Source organism: Protopterus annectens, chromosome 12.part0, assembly GCF_019279795.1.
Source record: "Protopterus annectens isolate FY-2018-M chromosome 12.part0, PAN1.0, whole genome shotgun sequence".
Taxonomy (NCBI): domain Eukaryota; kingdom Metazoa; phylum Chordata; order Ceratodontiformes; family Protopteridae; genus Protopterus; species Protopterus annectens.
In genome coordinates this window covers 395,617,296-395,644,427 of record NC_056746.1, presented here as the reverse complement: position 1 = coordinate 395,644,427, position 27,132 = coordinate 395,617,296, and the positions used below count along the sequence as shown (strand labels likewise).

Below are 27,132 nucleotides of genomic sequence, written 5' to 3'. Positions count from 1 at the left end.
AGACACCAGCACCAGTGTCTCACCAAATAAGTCCTTAAGGCAATGCACATCTTTTCCAAATGTTTGTTATAGGTGACTCTCTAGTGAGACATATGGATGCCCCACTCACCAGGTTAAACAAAAAGAAAGTTACAGTCAGCTGTCTGTCTGGTGCAAGGATTTGTTAGATCACACATGCACTCAAGTCTCTCAACAACAAGTACCGTTATGACTCTGTCATAGTTCATGTTGGTCTGAACGACTTGAGATGTACCTATTCAGACTATACGGAGAGAGACATGATTTGAAATGTGAATATGTGTCTGAGGTAGGTATTTTCCTAGCTTTTAGCAGCATTTTACCCTCATCTAAGATGATACCACAGTATAAACAAAAAATAGTTTAATTCAGTAACTAACTTAGTTTCTGGTGTCAATCTAAGGGGATCCAGTTGCTGTCGGCCTGCGATGACGTGGTTGATAAACCACACTGCTTTGCCAGAGATGGACTTCACCTGGCACCTCTAGGCTTTTGGTTGCTGGCTAAGACACTTGCCTCCCCCATAATGTCTTTTTTAGGCAAGGTCACAGATACAAAATTTCCAATGTGAAAATATCAAGTACAAAGAAACTAAGGGTCATGCTGCTAAATGCTAGGATATATTACATCTGGAAGCACTCCTCTCCCTGGAAGATGTTGACATCTGTGCAGTCACAGAAACTTGATTCAAGGCCGCAGAAAGTACCCTGGCCTTGCAAGGCTACAGTGCCTTCCACACTTTCAGACCGCAAATTGAAGGTGTGAGAAACAAAGGAGGTGGAGTATCTATCTTCATTAAAGATAATTACACCTCTAGACAGGTCACTCAGGAGTTACTCCACGTTAAAATTACTGTGGTTAAGATCCCCTTCATGTCATTGTCAGTTACATGTCCCCTTCCTTGAACCAAGAAGCCCACACAGCTTATTTAGACCTACTTGGGGCAATCAAAGTACAATCTAACACCCTAGCCATTGGTGATTTTAGCTGTCCTTACATTAATTGTCAATCTTATATGAGCCCAAACTCACTCGCACAGAAGTTCCTGGACTTTCTTAATTCAAATTCCCCGGAACAAATAGTGCACTACCTCACAAGGGGCTCGGATGTTCTAGACCTGTTCCTCATCAATATGAGTGACTAATGCAACGCATCAAGTGTAGGGCCCTTACTGGTTAAATCAGACCAAAAATCAGTCATTTTTGAAGTAACAATAGCACTAGAACTCCCCAAAGGAGAAGTCAGGCTAAAAAACTGCACCAAAGCTAACTATACCCTCCTAATGGGTAGTATAATAGACTTCAAAGCTACAGTTTCCACAGATGGCATTGACAGCTGTACTAAGATGTACACCGATGCCTTGTATAAACAGCTACACAAATGTATAGACACAACCATGCTTGATAGGATTAAGTCCAAGTTGTCAAGAAAAAACAAACCATTCTGGTGGACATCTAGCATTAATAGATTATACAATAAGTAAAAGAAGCTGCTGTCTAAAAATACAAAACTGAGAACCTAGAATTGGAAGAGCAGCCTCCTTGACCTAAACAAGCAAATAAGACAATGCGTAAAATCCTCAAAGAGCAACTATGAAAGAAATTTAGCAACCATAGCCAAGGACAGCCATAAGGCCTTCTTCAGCTATGTCCACAACCTAAAAGGTAGGACTCAGATGTGTGCTGAACTAATTGTGGATGGTAACACACACACACACACACACACACACACACACACACACACACACACACACACACACACACACCTGCTAGCAGACAGGTTTGGTGAAAATTTCACCCCCCCTATCCCTTCCAAGCATACCACAAACTATAATCTGATATTGTTAATCTTCATTCCATTCATCAATGATGGCTTATCAGTTCCGCCTTGAAACCGAGTTGGCCTTATACAAAGCTCGCCCCAGCCAAAAACTCTCGAGCCATAGTACCATTCTCCCTTTTACCCCAGATCTTGTTTGCCATGTAGCCATAAAGCCGTGTTCAAGCCAACTCTCAGCTAAGTCTTATATTTTTTTATATATATTGCTTATTGGAAAGTCTTGATACTTTTTCAACTGTTATTTTACTAGTTTCTACCCTTTTTCTATCGCTAAGTTTCTACCCTGTCTTCCAAAACTTTCCTGTCAAACTACCTGTTGGTAATCTTTGTACCATCGTTGGTTCACAGCCTTCTTCCTTATCCACTATGATAATCTACTAGTACCATTGTTGGTATTATTCCTTCTGGTACTTTGCCCTAATTGTTTATATAATATTAATACTTTATTTACTTGTTTCTTTGCTCTGCCTTTGGTAGTACTGGTAATTTAACACGTCTGAAAAAAGGGCACTTCATGCTTCAAACAATGTCTAAAGTGTGGGAGAAAAATGCCGAATAGTGGCACTCATGATGACTGTGGGTATTGTTTGGGAGTACCTCATCTCTCTGTTCAATGACCTTGCTCTATTTTTCAGGGTTTTAGCTCTTGTACATTGAATGAAGGAAAGAATAAGTTGATACTAAAGAGCTTTCTTAAATCGCTCTTTTCAGAAGCTCTTTCTGCGTCTGAGGGTTCACCCCCTCCTAGGAAAGAGAAAGAGGCCACATTCAGTTCCCTCCTCACTCTCTGGTGAGAAGGAGAGTCAACCTAAACATAAACTGGTGAAACTTTCCGTTCCGGACCAGAAACCAGCTTCTACGGCACTGACTTTGATACTGTCTACTACAATATCGTCGGCGCCTCCTTTGGCATCAAGCCTTCTATGGTACTGTCTACAACTATATGTCACAGATTTTGACCTCCACCACGATCTCGGCACTGAGCCTTCCAGTGGTTCCACTCACTCAGGTGGACACCCCTCCCTCAATCATCTCAGAACTGAAGACGGTGGTGTCATTAGACACTCAAGCATGGACACAATATTCCCCATCAGTGGATCCTTTCTTGGAGTAGATATATAGCCCTTTCTTAGAGTGACCAGTCCCCATCGGGGATATCCAATAGATCCACCAGGAGCCTCTCCAAACTAGACATGGTGCGCCTTGTGGACCAGCTGCTGACAGCCAAGGGAATTCCTACAGATTCAAAAACCCAGTCCCATCTTGGACTTGGAAATATTGCTTCACGGACTCTATATTACTCGCCTCCTTCAACCTTCTTGCATGTTTTGAAGCCCACGACACCAACACCTCTTTCGGCACCCACAGCTTCGGTGCCAATAGTGAATCTCACTTTGGCGCCGGGGCCAACCCTTTGGCGTTTGGCTACTTTGGAACCAGGTCTTCCTCAGACCCAGGATTGGACTACAGGTTCCTCGGTACCGAGTTTGGTTCCGACCCTGTCTATGATATGGTCCACGGTGCCAGGACCCCTGTCAGTACCAATCCTTCTTCAGTCTCCATTCTTAGGAGGGGGCTCATCGGAGTGGGGTGTGACCCTGGTTCCGAGGTTGTCTTTCTCTGTTCTAGGCTCCCACCCTTCTTCGGGCTGCCCTGCGCTCCAAGCAATGGAGAGGGCCCTTGCCTCTGTAGGCAAGTCTGTGGCGTCAGAACCCCAACCATGTCCTCCCCCTGAGCTGCAGCTATCATAGGCCACCATCCTGGGACATCGAGCACGAGAGCCTCAGGAGACCCTATTACAGAGTGCCCTTTCCTCTGGGTCCTCCTCAGAAGCTCCCGCTGAGGAAGTTACAAGGAGGAAAGCGTGCAAGAGGAAGCACGTGGACTCCCCCGAGGAGTCCCTTACAGAAGATGAAGGGGAAGGGTCCCCACGATCACCCCCCTTGAAGATGTTTCCTTTGGAGACATCCGTGAGATATTGAAGCAGAGGGGTGATTGGAAGCCCAATAACCCTTTCTCCGAGAAATCTGTGTTCCTGCAGGCTTTTCATGCTTGACCATCTACATTTTGGATGACTCTGCCTGCAGACGAGCTAGTTCAGCTTGTGGTGCAGTGGGCCTGGAGGAGCACTCACTCTGAGGCAATCCCATGGAGACCAGACAAGATTCTCTCTTCCCCTGAAGAAAATCAGCATTGGTCCAAAGGTTTACCAGTAGATGCAATGGTGGTGGCAGCGGCAGCCACAAAGAAAGAGCTCACTGAGGAGAGCCACACTGTTCACCCTTCTAACAGCAAGTCCCAAGCAGTGAACAGATTGGGGAAGTGAGTTTTTGCTTCAATGACATTTGCAATTCAGTCCTTGAACTACCTGGCATATTTCACCAGACTCCAGAGAGACCTAATCTCTGAACTCTCTGATACTCTGAGGACAGGTGCCTGATGAGGTAAATGAAAAGGTGGCCTTGCAGCTAGCAACCCTGGAATCAATATCTAATTCATCCATGAGATTAATTTTGCATGCAACCGAAGGGGTGGCAAGAGCTGCGGGTTCAAGGTGTAGTTATGAGACGTCATGCCTGGATGCACCATTGTGACTTCACGGATCCTTTTAAGTCTTCCTTCCTTAATGCTCCAGTGGAAGCATCTTCCCTGTTTGGGCCTAAAATGAAGGACACTTTAGCCAGGTTTGAGCAGGATGGCAAGACCCTCTCTGCTGTTGGTGTATGTTTTTCCACTCCTCAGCATTCCTTCTCCAGGAACAAGAGAAGTGGAAAATTGTGGCAGAAAAAGTCTCAAGGTTCTTTTCGTTACACACATGGTGAGTTCACCCCCAGCGGCAGAGGGGGCAGCTCTTCTGGAAGATGCCCCTACAGAGGCAGAGGGGGTCGGCGTAATCAGGGTTCCAGAGACTTGTTCTCTGGACACCCCTACCAGTGCTCCTGAAGAGCGGCCCGATTGCTTTCTTCTGGAAGCAGTTGGGGGACATCTTTCTCTGCTCCTCAATGCCTGGCTATTAATTACCATCTATTCTTGGGTGCAGAAGATAATAACCAGAGGTTACAAAATTCCATTTGATTCCTATCCAAAGCCACCAAAACAAATTCCCAACGTTTCAACCAGTCTAAGGGAAGAAGCAGCTTTACAGATAGAAAAGCTGTATCAAAAAAGAGTCATCCAAAACGTCCCACCAGACCAGATCGTATCTGGATTCTACTCAAGATTCTTTTTGGTGTCAAAAAAGACAGGGGACTAGAGACCAATTTTGGACTTCAGTAGTTTAAACAAGTTTGTCACCCAGACAAAATTCTGGATGGTCACGGTTCAGTCCATCCTCCCCTTTCTGGAGGAGGGCAATTGGATGTGCTAGATAGACCTTCAGGATGCATATTACCTGATCAAAATGGACAAATGCTGCAGAAGGTTTCTTCGCTTCCAGCTGGCAGCCAATTATTACCAATTCCACGCCCTGCCCTTCGGACTCTCTACAGCCCCTAGAGTGTTCACCAAATGCATGGCAGTAGTGACAGCTCACTTGAAACTGCAAGGATTCTGGATGTTTCCATATTTAGACAATTGGCTCCTTACCACCCTCACCAAGTACCTACTGTTAATAGCCTTGCATTACACCCTGTCTTTGGCAAATCTTCTGGGAATCTCTGTAAACTGGGAGAAATCCAGTCTGACTCCAACCCAATCTTTGGAATTTATAGGGGTGATTTTCAATACCAGTTCTTGCTTAATCTCTCTCCCAGTTCACAGGCTATAAAGACTAAGGATCCAGCTCCGAGTGATACTCTGCCACAACATGGTTTCAGCTCAAGAGGTCCTGCAGCTGTTAGGTTCAATGGCAGCATCAATATCAATAGTACCTCCTGCAAGGTTTCACATGAGACTTCTACAATGGCTTTTATTAACCCAGTGGTATCCAAACCGTCATCTTTTGTCTATCCAGATTTGAATAACAAATAGATGCAAGCAAGATCTAACTTGATGGATGAAGTCAGACACATTACTTTGGAGCCGACCCTTCCACCCCTCTCAGCCCAGCGCCACTGTGACCACGGACGCTTCCCTGATGGGGGGGAGGGGGGCATTTTCAGGGAATGACAGTTCAAGGCACATGGTCCAATATAGAGGCCAACCTGCATATAAACATTCTGGAACTGAGAGCAGTGCTTTTGGCATTGCAAGCATTCCAGTCTGCCCTTCCTTCGGGAACAGTTGCTACCCAATCAGACCACATTTCAGTAGTTTGGTATATCAACAAACAAGGAGGAACCAAGCCTATGTTGAGAGGCCATGAGAGTTTGGCAATGGGCGATAGCTTCCAACCACTTTCTGATAGCAACGCATATCCCGGAGAATCAACTTCAACATAGCTCCAAAGATTTTCAGAAGTTGGGGCCAGCCTTGCTGTGACCTATTCGTCTCCCCGTCCAACCACAAATGCAGCAACTACTTCGCCCTAATTCCCCCCACAGGGAGAGTCCCCGAGGGCCGTTGTAATCCATGATTGGCCCACAGGACTTCTATATGCTTATCCCTCCATCCCTCTGATTCCTCAATTCGTGAAGAAAGCTCTTCGGTAGAAAAGCAAAGTGATCCTCCTAGCACCTTATTGGCCTTGACAGGTATGGCCCCCCTTTCTCCCTTTCTCCGGCCTCATTTACTTCAACGACCGTAGATCTTGGATCCAATTCCATATCTGATTTCTCACCCTCAAGGGTTGACCCACCCGAACTTGACCAGTCTCAAGCTTACAGCTTGGCTTCTCCACTTCCAGTGATCGCCAGGCATTGTAATCTCTCCTCTCCAGTACGTGACATTATCCTGGCTTCACATAAACCATCCACCAGGAAACTTTATGCTGACAAATGGAAAAGATTTTCAATTTGGTCTAGACAGAGAAAACTAGACCTATAGTCAGCACTGGTCTGTGTCGTACTACAGTATTTATCAAACAACTTTGAAGAGAGTCCTGCAGTATCAACTGTCCAAGTTCATTTAGCTGCTATTTCAAACTTTCATAATGGTTTTGGTGATTTCTCCTTAATTTCACATTGCCTAAGCAAAACCTTTTTGAAAGGAGTCAATGAAGACCTCCAACTAAGCAGTCCATAGAACCATGGAGTCTCAAACTAGTCATACAATCTTTAACACGGCCACCCTTTGAGCCTGCAGCCACTTGTGACATCGTTTCTGTCTTGGAAATCTCTTTTTCTGGTGGCCATTACATCGGCCAGATGCATTTCCAAGCTCCATGCTCTATGCTTGAAGCTTCCTTATTTGATTTTCCATAAGGATAGAGTATCACTCCAGACCAATCCTTCCTTCCCAAAGTAATTTCTGAGTTCTCTATTAATCAGACTATTGACCTACCAGTCTTTTTTCCCAAATTTTCAAACAAAGGAAAGTATTGTTTACATTTACTTGACGTCTACAGACAACTGAGATTTTACTTAGGACAAAGACCATCCGCAAATCAGACCAGTTATTTATATCTTTCTCTGGTCCTATAATGGGAAAGTCAGTTTCTAAAGTGAACTTATCTAAATGGCTTACAGACTGTATAATTTTCATTTATCATCATGAGAGAAAGTCTACACCACAGAAAATCCAAAGTTCACTCCACCAGATCAATGGCAACTTCTGTAGTGTTTCACTCTCTAGAGCTTCCATGGACGACATCTGTGCAGCAGCTACATGGGCTACTCCTCGTACCTTTATCACTCATTGCAAATTGGGACTGGTTTCCAGGGGAAGAGCTTCTTTTGGCTCAATAGTGCTCAGGAATATTCTTCGATAAGGGCTGCCCAAGTGACACAAGGTAGCTGGGGACTGTATTATCAGTGATGAATGAATGAAGATTAACAGCAGATAAAGAAGTTATGTCTTAATGTTCCATCTGTGTTGTTGATCTTCATCCATTCATCACGTCCCACCCTCCTTCCCCCTCCTAGTGGCTCCTGGGGGATACTTTGGGTCCAACTCCTGAATTAGAGTCCTTGCTCAGAGACAGCCTATGCTTTACTAGTTATGGGCAAACTCAATCCTGAGGTAACAAGGAGAAGGGTACTAGGGGTAAAAGCTTAGCTCAAGAGTTTTTGGCTGGCGTGAGCTTGGTATAAGGCTGACTCGGTTCTGAGGACGGAACTGATGACCCATCAGTGATGAATGGATGAAGATCTACAACACAGGTGGAAAGTTATGGTGAGACATAACTTCTTTTTTTAAACATCACCTTCTCCCTGCATCTCCAAAGAGCAAGTCATCAATGCTGTTTGCAAGACTAAGAACACAGCCTCCATGGGACCAGATGGCATTCCACGCTGCATTCTTAATCTTCTTAAACAAGAGCTAGCTACTCCACTAGACACCTTATTCAGCCACACCCTGAGTACTAGGTTTGTACCCACTAAATGGAAAACGGTGACTGCTATCTCCTTCCACAAGTACAGCTCGGCAACACACTTAGGTAACTATAGATCTATAACTTTAACCAGTCTCATCTGTAAGGCAATGGAACTAGTCCTCATGGAATGGAACTAGTCCTCATGGATCTTATAAATAAGGATATAGGTGACCTCCAAACCCTAGATCCATCCCAGTTCGGTTTTGTCAAGGGTAGGTCATGCCTGCTAAACCTGGTGGACTTCTTCGAGAATGTGACCAGAACCATAAACAAAGCCAAAGCTGTGCACACAGCCTATCTTGACTTGGTCGAGGCCTTTGACACAATCCCACATTCGGGCATCATTGACAAACTAACCCAGTTGAATATCAACTCCTGTGTTGTCAGACTGGTTGCAAACTGGCTCATAGATCGACAACACTCAGAGTGGGAGACTTCACATCTACCAGTAGACCTATCACCACTGGGGTTCTACAAGGGTCAATGATGAGTCCCCTCTTGTTTGGCATATATTTCTCTGAAGTCCAGGCCAAAACGGAGGGGCTATGGCTAACCAAGTTTGCAGATGATTGCAAATTAGGTGCCATCATTGAATCCCCTAGTGATGTCAGCGTTCTTCAAAAGGGGCTTACACAGACCAATGATTGGTGCCAAAGCCATGGTCTTAAAGTAAATGTTAAAAATGCATCATCATTCCCTTTGGTAAACACAATGTCCCTGCTTATTATAAAATAAGCAATAATAGCCCAAGTACCAATTCTGTAGTGAGAGACCTGAGAACACAAGTTGACTGTGACCTCAACTTTGATCACCATATGTCTGCTGTAGTGAGGAAGGCATTCTATGTTGCTCACCTGATTTGCTCTTGAAGCAATGCCTTTTCTAAAGAGGTTATAACTCCCCTGTACTAGCCCCTCATCAGGCGTATTATTGAATATAATACTTCCTTTGGTATGTACAGTACCAGACATCTGCAGCAGCTTGATATACCTCAGAGATTTCTAACTAAAAAATTCAGGGTCTCCATAGGTTCATAGGTAGGTTCATAGGTAGGTACTAGGCTATTGGCCCTGGGGCCTATACAAGCCCAGCCAAAAAGGTACCCTGGCTTTTGCCACCCAAGAAAATTATTTTCCTGTGCCACTGTCGAGCAGAGCCACAGAGGTGATCCCCGGGGTGAATTTCCTATTTCCCATCCAATCATCAAGATTTTTCTTGAAGAGTGCTAATGAGGAGCTTTCTTTGATATAGATAGGTAGTTTATTCCATAGTATGGGAAGTCTCTGGGATAGGAATCTATCCCTCCGGCATGCCTGTTTATTGTGGTGACAAGGTTTAGGTCCCTAAAGTGTGTAGCTCGGAGGGATTGGGATTTCTTTAAGTGGAGCATGTCCAACAGCTCGGGGTTGGACATAGCTTTGTATGTTCGGCAGAGATCACCTCTGAGTAGACGATATGCAACGGAGTAAAGCTGGAGTTTTTTGAGACTGTTCCAGCACATGTCTTGTGCAGATAGACCAAAGTTGTTGTCACTCTGCTCAGTAGCGTTTAGACTACTTAGGGGCAACTTGTGCTGCATATCCGTAAGTCGAATGGGACTAGTCACCTGTTACAGGGACCTCAATCCAGCCTGCGACATAAATAGGACCTGTTGGAGAGACAAATGCATCTGTCAAAGGTTGCCACTCCTCTGGAATAGGCTTCCAGTCCATGTCAAGCAGAGCACCTCCATGCCCCTGTTTAAGCGCAACCTGGATGATTGGATGGGAAACTGTACTTTTCTGCCAGGGATTACCCCTGTTTCTCTCCTGGACATGGACAATCCTTGCTAGAAAACTCTTGGGAATAGACAATATCTCTTATCTAGAATTATATTGGGATTTTACACCTAAGCTTGTAAAGACCCTCGAGTCAATAGTGTTGTAATATCTTATGAACTTATATACCATTTTAGGATGAAGAGATATTCATAGGTGTAGGAGTCCTTAGATGAGAAGGCATAGTCATCCAACTGGAGTCTTGTCTTCGGCACCTTCAGAGAGACTGCTTCAAACACAGAGAAAATGAAACTAGTGATAAAACTGAATTGTAAAGTAGCGTACTAATAGTTAGAACGGCTCTACTGACTTGGAGATTGGTAGCATGCTAGAGTCAGTGCATTCCACAACACACAGTACAATGGCACATAGCTACATCCATAAGCAGACAGCCACAGGGCATCCTAGCTCAGCAGAGTGGGCAACAGACCAACCAGGGTGGGTGTACAAAGCAGCGTGGCAATCCTGCTCATATAAATGGAGAGGAAATGGGGTAGATGACAAAGTAGGAAAAAGCAGAACATCAATGAGAGATAAATGTAGAAAGGTACCCATAGGGTAAGAATGTTGGGAAGGAAGGAAGAGAATTCTTTGTAGGGTAGAGCAGAATTTTTAATCTTTTAAAAAAGAGTAGGTGGAGAAGGTACTGAGCAGTGTCTGGTTGGAGTAGAGGGATAAGGGCAGGTAGCAGGGAGAGACAGACTAACCTGGAACACAGACTGGGGTTATATACACACAAATGGTGGGAAGACAGTGGATGATCCCATATAGGGAGTGGACAGTTGGTGGTGGGGAGGACTGGATAACAAACAAGGAATGGGGAATGGCACATAAGGGGGAACACACTGGGCTGCTGGCATGACTGGCTACCAGTTCAGTCCAGAGGACAATAAACCGAGGTATCATGCACGTGGGTGACTGATGCTATGGGCTTGCTACTGCATTGAAGTCCTGATGAGTGGAGTCTGCTGGTCATGTGACTCCACCAGTTGTGCCAGGAGGTGCTCTGTATTACATAGGAAGGCATTCAGTTCTTGACAGACACCAGCTTCCACTCTAATGCTAGGATACCAGTATGGACTCTTCCAGTGCACCTTTAGGAGAGGTGTGTTATCTGTCCTGGGAGGTAGACCTGGCAAGTGCTAGTGATCCAGCACCAGATGCAATGGCTGTTAGTGAACTAGGTGAGCTTGTCCTGCTCTTTCATAACTGGGCCTGCCGAAGGATGACTGAATGGGGAAAAAATTATGACACACACACACACCCCCGGGTGTGGACAGGTGCTCTTGCCTTCTGCAGCACCCAGTCATGCAAAGGTAGTGGTTCTTAGCTGCAGAAATAAGCATATACCATTTGTGTGTACAGTAGTGTACATTGTACAAGGTAGGGGTACCAACCAACCAAACAAACCAACAAAATGGTTTCAATGCATCTTTGGTTCACTGTTCTGAAATTCTACCTCCCATTGTCAAAGAAGGTGGGGTGGCACTGCACTAGCTTGTCATAGTTATGATGATACTGTTCCCCAGAATGGATGATGCTAGTGGCATCCCTGGTGCCAGGCATTCACCTTCTTTAACGATCATTAATAGTGACCATTTGGGCTTAAAATCCTTATGCAGGAAGACCAGGAAAATCCTGCTATTGCTTGCAAACAACTGTATACAGACCTTGCTTTTAGCACTCCTAGAGGCAGCTGTCGCGATGTAGTAGGCCATTCAAGGTGTGGTATGGTATTCCCATGTATACGGATGCACATTTGTGAATCACATGTTAAGCAAAATACTGCTGTGCATACATATGCTGCATGCACAAGTGCAGAAGTCTCATGCTTTGTGTTAAATGTTGTGTACATGGCTTGTGCAAATGTGTATGGGTAGCACATACAACAGTTTGCATGGCTTCAGTTGTATAACCGCTGTGTTAACTGTCTGTTGTTTACTGTGATATAAAATGCTGCTGTTATCTTGCACAATCCTACTTAAAACCATCTAACAACAAGTAACTGAAGAGCATTACAGAGTTAAGGATGGAACCTTGCCTAGTAAGTATCTCATCTACAACTACAGAATATGTGAAGCAGCACTTTTCATTCTGTATGTGTAGCTGGGATCCCATTACACTGGCTTGGTACATTAGTGTATGGGTTTGTTGTGAGGTCAACCTGTGAACATAGTGTACTGCAGGGATTGCATGACATATGGTTGGGGTAGGGTTTCAGGGATATTTGTAGGACTTGCTGCAGTATGAGAAGGGGGCAGGGCTTGAGAGTATGCATAGCAGTAACTGCAGCTATTAACTAGGTCTGTACGGGTTTGGGGGGAGAGAGGTTTGGTCATAATCATGTGCATGCCGCTGTATAGCATACAACTCATCTTAATGGTATATTTTGTCCTTGGGGTGTACAGACACTGGCATGGCCACCAAAGAGAGGCTGTAGCTAGTAATGTTCACTAGACAGGAGTCCAAACTGCTACTGCAACTCTCCCTATACTGAAGATGCACATCCTGAGCAGTGGTACTGCAGACAAACATTATCAGGACCACATTTGGCAGGGACTGGTGTATTTTGTGAATGCTGTTGTTGTCCATAATAGGACCCTACTACAGGTACAATAGAGGGTTACCAGTATGATACTCAGAGGCCAGGATATCCTTGCAGACCACTACACAACATGAGCAAACACAGAAGAGTCAAACAGATGTCAAGAAGTTTTAATGTTGTTTGCTGGTCGGGGGAGTCTGTTCCTGTTACCTGCCGGTGGTCTGGATGTGAGAGCAGGCCTGGCATCAACCACGAGTGTGTTAGTAGGAAAAGCACCAGGTTAATAACTCGTATTGTAGTAAACTGTAACACATCCTGCACAATGAAGTATGTCTGGCAATATATTGTATAACAGTGTCTGCACATGTGTTGGCATGCATGCTAAAGGGGGCTGTGGAAGCTTGTGTGGAATGGCAGTAGTGTTGTATTTTTTTGGTTTCAGAGGTTCCACAGGTGGAGCATCCAGCATAATAGGACAACATAGAGTTGACCTCGGCTGGGCATCTGTAGCTGACAATGATGTCAATATGCAGGTATCATGTCCCATTGACACAGTGCCACTGTTTACAATACTACAGGGAGAAGGTCACTTGCATCCATCAATATAGAGGCTCCTGCAGTGATAGTGGCTGAATACATGGCCCATATGGACTCAGATCTCCTGTACCAGAGACTACCATATGAGCTCCAGCTGTGTCCCCAGAAGAGAATCTCACATGCACACTGTGCATTGCTGCTTAGGTTGGCATACCCACCACAAGGAAGAGAGACTGGGTGGGAGGTTCATGACTCCAGGACTGCTCCGATAAGGGTATGACATGCAGAAACTACCAATGGATTTGCAGGTCAGTGTTCTAGGCACATACTACTGCTACATATAGCTGTTTGTTAATAAGTGTGTTTCATGGTATGCTGGAGACATGCACCAACTCCGTACTGGCCTGGAGTATAGTGACAAAGAGGCAGCAGAGCTATTGAGGCTGTTGGCAATGTTGCTTCCATAGAAACACAAGTACTAGGAAGAAGCGGAAGGATAAATCAAGAATTAGACACCAGATTTTAAATGTTGTAAGCGCTTTTGTCTGTATTTATTAAAACAAACTTCTTCAGACAACAAGAGCAAAGCTAAGAACACAGTTTAAATAACCTCCATTAAATCATGTGACCCAAAAGGAAAGTACATCACTGAAACAAATCTTTTAAAACACCACCATCTTGTGGTTCAAAGATGGAACTACAACTAAAACAGTCAATTCACTCATAAAAGTACTTGGCTACCATATAGTATGATAGAACAGAAAACACATTAAATTGAAGTACAACCATAAAAAACATCACATATAAACAATTAAGACCAAAATGTTATCCATCTAATGCCTTCATTTTTAATAAGCACTGTATTGAGCATGTATCATTCAACCCAGGAAAGCTATACACATTTAATCGAACTTGCTACTTAGTTCACAGCATTCCAATTTAAGAGTCCAAGGACCCCCTTTTTCATCAGACAAAACTTGCTCAATTGCTTTGAATTTAAAATGATGTTCTGGGAAGGTAATAATATGCCTGGCTAGGGCATTATGAACATGCAGTTTATTAATACTATAAATATGCACATATGGTTGTTCTCTAAATCTGCTTTCTGTTTTACCTATATAAAAACTTTAGCAGAGCAAGCACTTAGCCAGATAAACAATGCCTTTAGAGTTGCAATTGAACCTACCCCTGATCTCATAATTGGTATTATGGACTGTGAAATTATTGCCAGTATCAACCTATTTAAAATAAGAGCAAGCTTTGCACTTGTACATTCCAGGGCATCTAGTTAAAGGAAGTTTCTTAGAATCAAATGAATTTTTAGAATCAAATTTTTTAAATTAGTACCTTTCTTAAAAACGACTAGGATGATCACCTGACTTCTGTTTTAAATTAATATCATCCAACAATAGGTTCCAATTTTTATGTAAAATTTCCTTAAGATAAATTGCATCTATACTAAAAGTGGTAATGAAACTCAGACTAAAGCTAGTTGTCGATAAATTACTCTCTTGAACTCTGCGGTCACCAAACCTTCCAAGGCTTTCCGGACAACCATCATGATTTAAAATTTGTTTAAAGAATCCAGTAGATCTCTTAATTTGTACTTCATTAATTAATTGGTCAACTAAAATGGATGGATGCCCTCGTTTAAGAAACATATCCCTTAAATTGTCACACTCATTAAAAAAATCTTTTTCTAAATTGACCATCCCAGCCGCTCTGACCAGTTGGCCTTTTACAACAGAGCATTTTTGGTGAAGAGGATGGGAGCTAGAAAAATGCAAAAAAGAATTGGAATATGTACCTTTTCTAAAAAATCTTCGAGGTATATCTAACATTTCCCTTGTCTTTCCTTAATTCAGTATCTAAAAATGAAATCACATCAGAATTATAATCAGAAGTAAATTCCAGAAAATCAGTAGAATTATTAAAATATTCAAGTAATTCTTAACCTGTATCAGCATTACCCTTTACGATAATAAAAATATCATCCAGGTAATGGGTGTAAAAAATGTCTTCTCTCTAATAATTTACAGGGATATCTTCCTGGATATTGTCCATTGGTTGGGTATTCCTCAAGCAGATCTTTTTGCCTCCCCTCTGAACAAACAGCTTTCCAGGTTCTGTTCCAGAGTGCCAAGTCCTCTGGCTTGAAGAGTGGATGTCATGTCTTCTTGGAAAGCTATTTTCTGTATGCCTATCACCCTCTTACCCTTTTCCTCTGTTTCCAAGGGTCCTGCACAAGATCATGTGGGACAGGCGCAAAATCTTGTTGGTGACTCCCTTTTGGCCCAGACAGAATTGCTTCCCCCTTCTATTTCACCTGGCCAGAGGCAATTATCACAAGTTACTTTACCAGATGGATCTCCTCACAAAAGGACAAGGGCTTGTTTATTCATCCTCATCTGCTCACCCTTCATTTGACTCTCTGGGTGATAGGGTTTTGATTCCTTTAAGACACCAGTCTTCAGATGAGATTATACAGGAGGCCAGAAAACTCGCTACTAGAAAATCCTATGTTTCTAAATGGAAAAGATTTTCTATTTGATGTCACAACAATGAAGATAGCCCTCTTTTGGTTACTATTGTTTTTCTTTATGTGAGTTGATCAATTCTGGACTGGCATACTCTTCTGTTAAAGCTCATTTATCAGCCATCTCTGTTTACCTAACCTCCCCTTTCCTCTTGATTTGAAGTAAAATTATTTCTGAAAGGCATCCTTCATTTTGGGTCTCCAAGAAGGCCAGTTCTTCCTACTTGGGACCTTTAATTTTATTCTTAAAAAGTTGATTCAGCCACCTTTTGAGCATGCAACTACTTCAGCTTCAAACTTCTGTACTTGGAAAACTGTTTTATTGGCATCTCTTCTGCCAATAGAGTTGAATTTCAGGCTCTTGTGGCAGTCCCTACTTTCCTGTTTGGTTTGTGCTCATTCTACCAGGGTGGTAGCCTCCTCTTGTTCATTTGCAAAGGTCTAGATGTAAGATCCATTTTTGGAAGTTGCTACTTGGTCTTCTATTCACACTTTCACTAAACACTGCAAGTTTGATATGATTTCAAGGGCAAGAGTGGGTTTTGCCAGAGCCATCCTACATAGTTTTTTAGAGGGTTCATCTGTGCCTTCCTTTTCCCATCCTATCCAGCAGCTTTTGCACTCTCCTCCCTTTGGCAAGGAAAGCTGCAACAGTGATTAGGAAAGATGTAGTACAGTTGTATAAGATCTTACAGTCACACTAGATGTCCTACTTTTCACTGTTGCAGTATGCCGTCCCTCCCTCCTTATTTATTTTTTTCCTGGCTGAGGGGTCTTGCTTCTCTCCTTAATGGTTGCACATATACTTCCTTTGCTTTTGCTCTGGTTCTTTGGAGGTAGTTTAGTTCTGATGATTATGTACAGTGCGCCTTGGACATAGGATATGTGTCTGATGTACAGTACCTGGAAGGACCTAAGGCTTTGGTATGATGGTCGGACATTCAGCTATCCTCAGCAGGATATCCCTTTGGTAAGAAATACCACAAAAGTGAAAAATAGGACATTTACTATTATGGTGATGTCTTACACAACTGTACTTTATTACAGATGAGTCCTCTCTGCATTAAGTAAAAAAAAAAGGGGGGGGGATGGTAAGATGAGGAATTCCATGCCAGGTCCTCTGTCTAAATATTGTCGTACCAAAGTATAATTGACTTTAGCACACTTGCTGGCTGGTATTTCCGAAATTCCTGTTAGTGTTGACTTTTAAGTCTCCTGTAAAATTGATTGATAGCATGACTACTATGTCAGATGAGGTACCTAGAATTCTTGGTTCTAGACCTTGGTCATAAAAGTCTTTCAGATGTTACTGTCTTCATATTGTAGAGACTGGTTATAAAAAGATGAAAGTGGCCTTTATTAATGTCCAACAAAAAGGTACCTTTTTCAGCCAGTAGTAGAGTTGCTAGAGGCATTTCTTCTTTGCTTTAACTTTAAACCAGAATATTCCAGTTTTTCATTCAGGCACCAGTCCCACTAAGGCCAGGATTGAGCCAGCTGGTGACAGTTCCAACATTAGAATAACTTTTGGTGTCTGCTTTAGTTTTGATGCAGGGGCACAGCCCTTAAGGTTGAGTCCCTTGATTTTGACTGTCTTTGGAGTCAGTGTTTTTGACAGTGATATTTTTAGTGTTAGGAGTCCCTTTGGGCTCAAGGATGGGAATCAACCTTTATGGTTGGTGTTGGAATAAATCTTCTTGGTGGGTCGACTTTCTAGCCTTCTGAGTTGAGGCTGTCATCATCAATTCCATGATCTAAAGGTATTTTGGACTCACTGTTGGGGGTTAGACAATCTTAAATCTAAGCTCAACATCAGTTTACTCACTGTTGTCCTCAGCTGGTTTCAGCCTCTGACACCAGGAGCCACTGCCATAGATCTCAAGTGTGCATCAAGATCCATATCAGTACCTTTGAAGCAGACTGTCCTGCATATGGCATCTTCTGTGCCTGTTCCTTTGATATCCACCTAAACTGGAGGTGTGCCTTTGGTGTTCTTTCAGCTATCCTTTTTAATTAACATGAGCAAGTTACAGGTGCTAGAGTTTTTCACTATCACTCTCAGGTATATGGACAAGTGCAGGCTTGCTAATCATCTCTGCACCCATCATTGGAGAGACCTGGTAGTAAGCATAAGTGTAAGAGTATTGTTAAACCTTCATCTGTTTCCCAAGTTCCAATACACTCCCTCCTGCTCAATTTCTTTTGTATTAAATTCCTGTTCCAGGTCGATATTTTCTTGGTGGTGCAGCTTTCCTGTTTTAAATGTTTTTGTGCATTTATTAAGAACCATATGCCATGCTTATATTATATGAGAAAGTTGTAAACCATTTGTAGTTGTGCTTTCAACTCATCTGATGAACTATGCAGTTTTAAGTCACCCACAAAAAGTAGATGAGAAATTTTTAAACAAGGTTGTTTTCTAGGAACAAAACTGTAACTATTGACAAATCTGTTAAGTAAACAGCTTAATGGTTAAGGGCAAGATAAATCGGCAGCGGTGACAAAGAATCACTCTGGAATATCCCCCTTTGAGTTGTTTTATATCTGGGGTAATAATTTGCCCTTCGTCTTGACTCAGCTGTAAAGTAATTTACCACTGTTTCATGGTCACTGTAATGTAATTGAGCCTTGCAGGGTGTATCTTCTACATCTGCAAGCATTCCTTTACCCGTGAATGTACGGGTCTATATTACATGAATGAATGATCAAAATGTTGAGTACAACATACTTGACAACCTTTGATTAAAAGTTCATGTAATCGGAGACTCCAAATGCCGAAACTTGGAGTTCCGAAATGTTTTGGTCGGCCATCCTAGTCAGTGTAGCGTGTGACATAGACACGCTACACTGTTTGGAATGGCTAGGTAAGAGGCTGCTTTATTTAATATACCAACTCCAAGATCACTGTACATTGGGGAAAGGGCAATTTCCTGGTAATCACTTGTTGCGATTACCAGGAAATTGCCCTTTCCCCAATGTACAGCGATTTCAGAGTTGGTATATTTAGTTAGGTGGGGTGTGGTGGGCACAGCCCCCCACATTGGGGAGTGAAGCCCCCCACTTTATTTTAAAAGTAGGTGTGTTTGTGTAGGTGTAAGTGTTTCAATGATGGGAGTAGTGTGTAGGGCTTTGTATGTAATGGTTGTATGTGTGTGTTTTGTATGTTAGTGTAGGGAAGGTGTGGGACAAACAAAATCTTTCGATTTTGTTTGTTTCAGGCTTTTAAGGTTTTGAACTTACGATCATAGTATGTCGAGTATGTTGCACTCGACATTATGATTGTTCATTCATTTAACATAGACCCAAATGTACAACCCAGCCAAGCTAGATTTTCCACTATGATTTCTTAAAACCTCTTGTGTTAGAGGTAACATGGGATATATGCAAATGACCCCTTAAGGACATCAGGTGTGTAAGCTACATGGCAGTTCTGAATGCCCGTGACTTTTTTTTCCTTTTAAATCTGTTATGGACAAATTCAGGCAAATAAAGCCATAGTAGCTATTCTTTTCGACAACCAAAACAGACATTTGTATTCAAAGTAATGAATGCTTTTTTTCTTTTCTTTTTTTAATGTTCGAGTAAGGTGAGCCTAATAATCTCAGGCACAGTCACTTTCTTATTTATTTGTATTGAATTGTAATTTTAAAATCCAGTTGAAGGTTTTCTCTATGTGTAAAGGCAGAAGCTGTGTTTTGAAGTATATGTTTGGTGAGTTTTGATAGACATAATTTGTTTTGCATGAGATTTCTTTGCTTAGTTTCTGATATTAATTTGGCTTAAATGATTGTGTTTATGCAGATAATTAAGATAGCCATCAGATGTATTTTAATCATCATTAGATTTCTTTTTATTTTATTAGTATCTTAGAATTATTTTTACTTTTATTTTTGAAAAAACTAGGTTGACAAAAGAAGGTATTGAGAAGCTGGAGAGTACTCTGTGTTGGCCTAAAACTACAGAACAGATTCAGACTCTCTGTGCTGCCATTCTACGAGAAATATCACCTTGTGACCATCTTACCCTGTCAGTTAGTGATTGCCTTGACACAAAAGTGCTCAGTCTTGTGTTTTCTGTGTTGCTTGCTCAGGTAAGGACCAAGAATAATGGCAATGAACATTGTATCTGTAAATATGTGGGATGTATTTACATTTTCCATTTACATAAGGCAAGTGGATTACGGGTTACTGTGCCTTATATAGTACTGTTTGGCTCATTTGAATGCTCTTGATATACAGTTTTTTTTTAGTTTTTTTTTTAAGCTTTCCCTCCTGATCCCATACTGCCGCAAGCTGATGTTCATCATATTGATCACTGCTGCATTAGCTTAACTATGTAGGTTATATCCTGCCAAGGGTATAACCGCTTGCCAGCTTCTAAAGATCCAGGGCACCTTCCATGCACCCAAACTGTCGAGCAGCTTGACCTGAACTGACTAAAAGACAAATTTGAGTACCATGCCCTTCAGGGCTTTACTGCCACTAAAGAGTACACTCCTCTAAGGCTTTTGTGGCTCGACAGTCTTCTTGGTGCTATTCTTTTGCTGGGCAGATAAGTGCCCTTTGGGGAAAAACTTCCATTTTCTAAATAGTGTTTGTGTTTTATCACTTTCCTCTTCAGGGAATTTATTATAAAGGTAGAAGTTTTGTACTTTAATGGACTGTATTGCACTTTTAAAGTGGGAGTGCTCTTTTTTCCTGTCAGTTTTAAAAGCTGTGTAAAGTAACTGAATTTTTTTTCCATGGAGAAATTGTGTTTATATGACTTTTTGGGGCTGGCAAAGTGTTACTATGTTTTTCTGTTAAAAAAAAAAGTGACTTTTTAAGACCTGTAGTTTTACCAGCATTTTCTGCTTGTCTTTCCTGGAAAGATGTACCATTTTCAACTTGACAGTGGAACAAACCACCAGTCCCTTGGTTAGTCCTTCTTCCAGCTACAAGAAAAAGTTAAGCAAACAGTCTTTACTATCACAACAGGCTAGCAATTTGTAGATGGATGACTCTGCTGTGGCCATTTGTTGTACCTCGAACCACTCTTTTTTTTTTTTTTTTTTTTTTACCCCAGATCCCTCTGGTGTAGCACCTACTTGCCCATATGGACCTAGACTTAGCCACATCCTCAATGGCTGTTGAGGGTCCCTTCAGTGGCAGAGGAGAATCACTATTGTTGGTCCTGGGAGAGGGAGCTGAGAAGGCTTTCCTATTGTGTCAGAATACTGTGTCTATCCCTGGGGAAGCTTCTGCTGCCCGTAGTAACACAGTTGACCCCATTTTTCCTATCAAAAAGAAACAGAAAACTAAGCATGTCTACTCCTCCTCAAATGTCCTTAGACAGAAATGGTGTACTGGGTCAAGCTAAGGGTTGAATTCAGCTGTTGATCCTTCATTTAAAGTAGTTTCTGGTAAAAGAAAGAAAGACCTCTTTTCCTGGAGACTCAAGAATCTGAGCAGGAAGATAAAGGGACAAATACAATTTATTTTATTTATTTATTTAACGTTTGTTTACCGGGAAAGCCTGACTTGGAACTAGTCAGTTTTCAGTGGTGGCCCAGGGAGAAATGATCCAGATGCATATCTTTGTAATGTGGGAGGAAACCGGATTACCTAGAGGAAACCACATGAATGCAGGGAGGGCATGTAGACTCCGCACAGAAGGTATCCCAGCCGAGAATAAAGGTTATCAATCTTAAAAATAATATTAATTGAGGTTAGAATACAAGGTTTTCAACTAAGATTTCTGATTCCGGATTGGAAGAGAGCTCATTTTCTGATTTGCCTGAGGCTATTGCTAGAATGCATCTGCATTTTCAATGGGAGAACACTGAGGTTGTTCAGTCCCTCAGAAAATGCTATGAGTTGTTAGAGAAGGAATTTCCAGAACCTGCACCCATTCCTCCTGTTCCATCTGTTTTAGAGGAGATGTCCCTGCAACTTTCCTTCTGGTCAGCCAGCTGCCCCTAACAAAGCAGATAGAATGTATAAAGTTCCTCATGCTTTTATGTTTTTATACATTATTCTCAAACCTGACTCAGCAGCTATAGCTTTAGTTGATTCCATTATTAAACCATTGGTTAATTTCAATCCTACTCTTTTTGGTAAGGATGTTAAAATTATTGATAAGTATGGGGAAAATGTATACTTCTGCATTTTGATTTTCATGCTCATATGCTGAAGTTTGTTCTGACTGATTCTGAAAGTATGAAGACTGTTTTATCTGCATTTACTTCTTGTGATGAAATATTTTGCTTTACGTTTAGTTTCTTCTATTGCACAGGTCATTACTTACTGTTTAGTGTGTGTATGCTTCCAGGGCTATGGCCACTGGTACTGTAATGAGGAGGTTTCCCCCAGATGTTAAAAATGAGATTTTAAATTCCCCTTTGGATAGAGGTTTAGTTTTTGGTCCCTCTGCTGCAGAAGTGATCCAGAAGTGTGATGAAAGGGATAAGCTGATCCAGAGCATTGCTAAGATTTTTTTCAGCCCTCCTTTCCCAAATGTTCTATGGGATTCTCTAACGCCTTATGCAGTTTTGGCAAAAAGCAGAATATACAGTCTCAACAAAATACAGGTAAACGGACGTTTAAGAATAATTGTCAAGTGGGTTCCAAAAAAGAAGCCTCAAACCTTCTAAAACAAAGAACAGTCCATCAAGTCTGAATGGCTGTTCGAGAGGCCTTGGGACTCCCCCCTACCCTGGCTCCTTTTTTCCTTCAAAAATGTCTGAATCTCCATTTTTCTCTTTGGCAACAGATAGTTTCAGACAAGTGTGTTTTGAAGATTTTACATCAAGGTTACAGATGGCAGCAGGAAGAAATTCCTCCTTTCCAGGGTTCATTTCTCATCTACTGGATCAGACTCCTTTATTTCCACTGATGTTTCAACACATGTTGTCCCAAGGAGAGATAGAAGCAGTTCCTCCTTTCCAGGTGGGAAAGGGTTTTTATATTCAAGCATGTGCTTAGTGCCAAAGAAAGAAAATTCTTGGAGACAAGTTCTCGATCTTTCTTTCCTAAACCTGTTTGTGACAGTACCCAAATTCAAAATGAATTTCACTTCACAACCTGTTGCCACTTTCTCTCTCAAGTTTCCTGGTACCATTAGACTGAAAAATTGCTTATCATCACATTTCTGTTCATCCAGACATCTGACGTTTGTTACAGTCTTGTGTAAGTGGATCAAAATTTCAGTTATTTGCCCTATCCTTTGGACTATCCACTGTACCAAGAGTGTCACAAAGTGTCTAGCTCCAGTTACAGCTGATTGCAGGCAACAGGATATGCACATTTTTTCTGTATTTAGATGACTTTCTTATCTTTGTAGTCTTTTTCAAAGTATTAGGAATCTCTGTCTCTCTCTTGGGTGAGGTATCTCTTACATGAGTTGGGATTAGAAGAAAACATTCAAAAGTCTTTCTTGACTCCATCACACAGGCTTGTGTTCCTGGGTTGTAAGCTAGACACCACCGTTCAAAGAGTTTTTCTTCCACATGATAAAAAATAGATCTTTATTTAGGTATATTTCTATCATTTTCCAATTTTCCACTCAAGCTTCAGTTATTGTGAGGGAATACCACACGATTTTTGGCTCTCATGGCTTCTGTGATTCTCACAATACCCCTGGCAAGACTCTACATGAGAAAGTTGCAATGGTATCTGAAGTCTCTTTGATCTCAGGACCAACACCCTTTGTTTTTTCAAATCCCAGTGCTGAGGTTTGTCAGGAGATAGATCATTTGGTAGAGACAACATATATCCTTAAATCCAGGTCTCCCCTTCTTCCTCCCTGTTCCAAAGCAGTCATTCACCACAGATGTATCGGACTTTGCTTGGGGAGCAGTTTCAAGGGGGATACAATTGCAGGAGGTGTGGGACACCAAGGACAGACACGAGCACATAAATACCAAAAAGATGCTTGTATTGATCAAGGCACTCCACTCTCTGAATCATCTTTGGTCCCTGGGACATGTTCGAGTTGTTACAGACAATACCACAATCATGTGGTACATCAACAAGCAAGCAGGAACAAGATCTTACCCCCTTTACAGAGAGGCATGTCAGTTTGGGATATAGCTTCACAGCTCAGTTTCACTCTACAGGCATCCTGCATTCTGTCTGAGCAAAATTGTATGGCAAACAAGCTGAACAGGACCAGGGTAGACTAGATCTGGGAGTCTTCAAGGTTTGATCCATCTGTGAGAAGTTCCTCAAGTAGACTTCTTTTGCATCCTCTCAACTGGCAAGATTATCACCTAGAACTGTATGCAAAAAGCCCTAGAAGACATAACGGTTCTTTTCTTTTCTTGGACAGGAATGTTTCTGTATGCTTTTCCACCCTTTCTGCTAATATCCAAGGTTCTTCTGAAGATTCAGAAGGAATCCCCCATGATCATTGTGGTGATTCACTTCTGGCTCTCTCAATGGTGGTTTTCCCTTCTTTTGGAAATGGCTGTGGGCAGTTGCCACAGTCTTCCTCACAGACTTGGATGTACTCTTACAAAAACAGGGGTATTTTATACACCCTGACATAAATCGACTTTAACTTGACTTCTGGATGATAGGGTCTTAATTCCTTTTAAGCACCTGTTTACTGAGTATGTGTAGTCAGTACTAACTGAGACAAGAAAGCCTACTACCATTTGCTATTATATGATTTTTTAGTAAAGGTTTTCTAGTTGGTGCTAACAACATAAACATCAGCCATTCAGATCTAGTTGTGTGAGTTACTATCCTATGGTCTTTGAGTCACCAGGAGCACAGACAGAGAAGCCCTGCACCATTGGTTGAATGCTGTTGACTTTTTTGCTATATTTCTCATGCTTCCACCTGCCTTGGCTAATTTCCTTGACAACTTTACACTTACACTGCACTTACCTCATTCACTAACACCATAAATAACCACAGAAATAATGGACTAATTGTATCTGCTACATTCTTAGATTTATCCAAAGCTTTTGATATGGTCAATCATATGAAACTCCTTCACTCACTGTCCACCTTTAAACCTTAGTTCATCTTCAATCTCTTGGTTTAAAAGCTATCTATCTGGTAGGCAGCAAGCAGTAAAGTGGCAAAACCAAATATCCTCCTTGCTGCCTCTTTCCCTAGGGGTCCCTCAAGGCTCCATCTTAGGTCCTTTACTATTCACACTGTTCACCAACCAACTCCCATCCACCACACCCAAAGCCTCTATAGTGCAGTATGCAGATGACACCACTATTATATGTGCAGCCCCCACACTAGATAACCTCCTCTCCCAAACACAAGAATCCTTCACTCTAGCCGAAACTTGGTTCACCAACCAACAACTCATTCTTAACCCATTCAAACCTAAATTACTCCTCTTTAGCTCCCACAGATCCCTTCCCCGCACTGACAGCTTTACTATCACCTCCAACAACAATACCACTATTACCCCTACCAATCACCCCAAGCTGCTAGGCATGGAAATAGACAACCACCTTATTGATTTTGTTTGTGCACTGAAGAAGGTTAGTGCAGCCGGAACCAGTCTGCTTTTCTTGGTGTACGTTTGTGCATTACTGGGGGTGTTTGACACCATTTGTTTCTTGAAAATATTTATTTAATAAACTAGTATTTATTTGGCAACTTCCATTTGGTACTTTTTCATATTTGATCTACACATTACCCAAACTATAAAGAAAGTTCACAAAAAACTCGGACTACTCTATCGAAACAAACACCATCTCTCAAACCATTCAAAAATAACAATAGCAAGGACACACCTACTATCCACATTACTCTATGCCTCCCCTGCGCTCACTAACCTTCGCAAAACTGATCTAAACAAACTCGAATCATGCTACAATAAGATAACAAGATTTGCTACAGGCTCATCCTATAGAACTCATCACTGTGAGTGTCTCATCAACTTAGAGCTCCCACTAATACTTCAAAGCAATCAGCTGTCACTAGTGCACAAATTATTAAACCACTCAGACAAAATCCCAGCTCTACAACATGTAATTCACCCTTACACCACTACTAGAACCTTAAGATCTAGCACCCAAAATCACCTACAGGTCACCAAATTTAACAATGAGGCAGGAAAATCTGTCTACAGCCACTCGATCTCTAAACTCTGGAACTTCCTTCCTGCCCACTTAACATCCAACAACTCCATTACTCAATTTAAGAAACTCCTTAAAACTCACTTCATGAACAGCAGGCTTTGCGCCTGTCTCACCCCTGGATAACACACTAGTATATAGCTAATCTGTCTGCACCACACTAAAATATGCTACCTTCTTGGCCTACCCATAGTCCTAATATTACTACAGGATAGGAAATGTTTTCCAGCATGTTAAGAGAGCATTACTAACTGCTCATCCATTTGTCTAGTAGCAACTGTAATGAATTCCATATTGCTCCTCATAATTATGAATGTGTTTACACTGTCTTACCTGTTGCTCTCATAATTACTCGGAGTGTATACAATATGTGTCACTTAGTTTCACAGTGTTAGTTTGCCTATAGTGAATGTCACAAGTAATGGCTTTTAATGTTCAAAATGAATGTAATTGGAGCTTTTCTCCCCCGGCCTCTGCTGAAAATGGGCCTGTATCCAGTTGGATTCCACCGGTTAACAAATGTAAAATAAATAAACGTTCTCAGTATCATACATTGTCTGTTGTTGTACTATAGCAGTTACTTTATTTTTTTCCAGACACTGTAATGTTATATCAAATTGTGTTAACAGGAGTAAACTAGTTGTACTATGAGAGTTCACATATTGGTCTCCATCAGAAGAAACAGTTACAGGAAATATTAAGTACCACCTATATTTTCAGAAGTGGTAGAACTTTTCTGACATTGTAGTGCTATGTGATCTTTTTATTTTAGATGCCTGACCTGTACTATATTTTCAAAAAAAAAAAAAAAGTTAATTTTATTATTGTTTTCCCCGGTAAAAGGTAGCTTAACCTGTCTGTTTCCTTCCAAGTTTGGAATTTTCCTTATGTTTCACTTTTGAGATTGTTAAAGTATTCTGATCTTTACTGTGTTCCCAATTTTGTAGGTTTTTAAACTTGCTGGTACTTTCAGCATGAAAATCTGAGTGTTTCAGGCAGGAGGGAAAAGCCAGTGTGTCAGAGTGGACAGCTGGTGGCAGTAGTGATGTTCTTTAGGTAACATCTGGTTTGCTGCTTTTTTTTTATGGAAGCATACGCTTTGTATCAGACTGCACAAAACATTTTTGATGGATTACAATATAAACCCCCTTCAGAGGTGTAACTTCAGTTTTTGTATGTGATCACATTTTTGGCTTATATAAAAGGTTTGCATATAGATCTATTTATATGTATGTATATGTACATACACACGTTTGTTTTATATATATATATATATATATATAATTTCTGCCCTCCACGCTGCTGCTGCTGTGTGTTCCTGGCTGTGATCTAATACTTTTC

General features: G+C 41.7%; 1 protein-coding gene across 1 annotated transcript in view; it reads left to right on the top strand.

Annotated features, from left to right (window-relative positions):
* AP5Z1 (adaptor related protein complex 5 subunit zeta 1) overlaps positions 1–27,132 on the top strand; it is a 680,304-nt gene that overhangs the window by 124,311 nt on the left and 528,861 nt on the right. Inside the window, exon 3 of the mRNA XM_044089493.1 lies at positions 19,608–19,794. Coding sequence (XP_043945428.1) covers positions 19,608–19,794 — 187 coding nt within the window. The remainder of the gene's footprint in view (positions 1–19,607; positions 19,795–27,132) is intronic.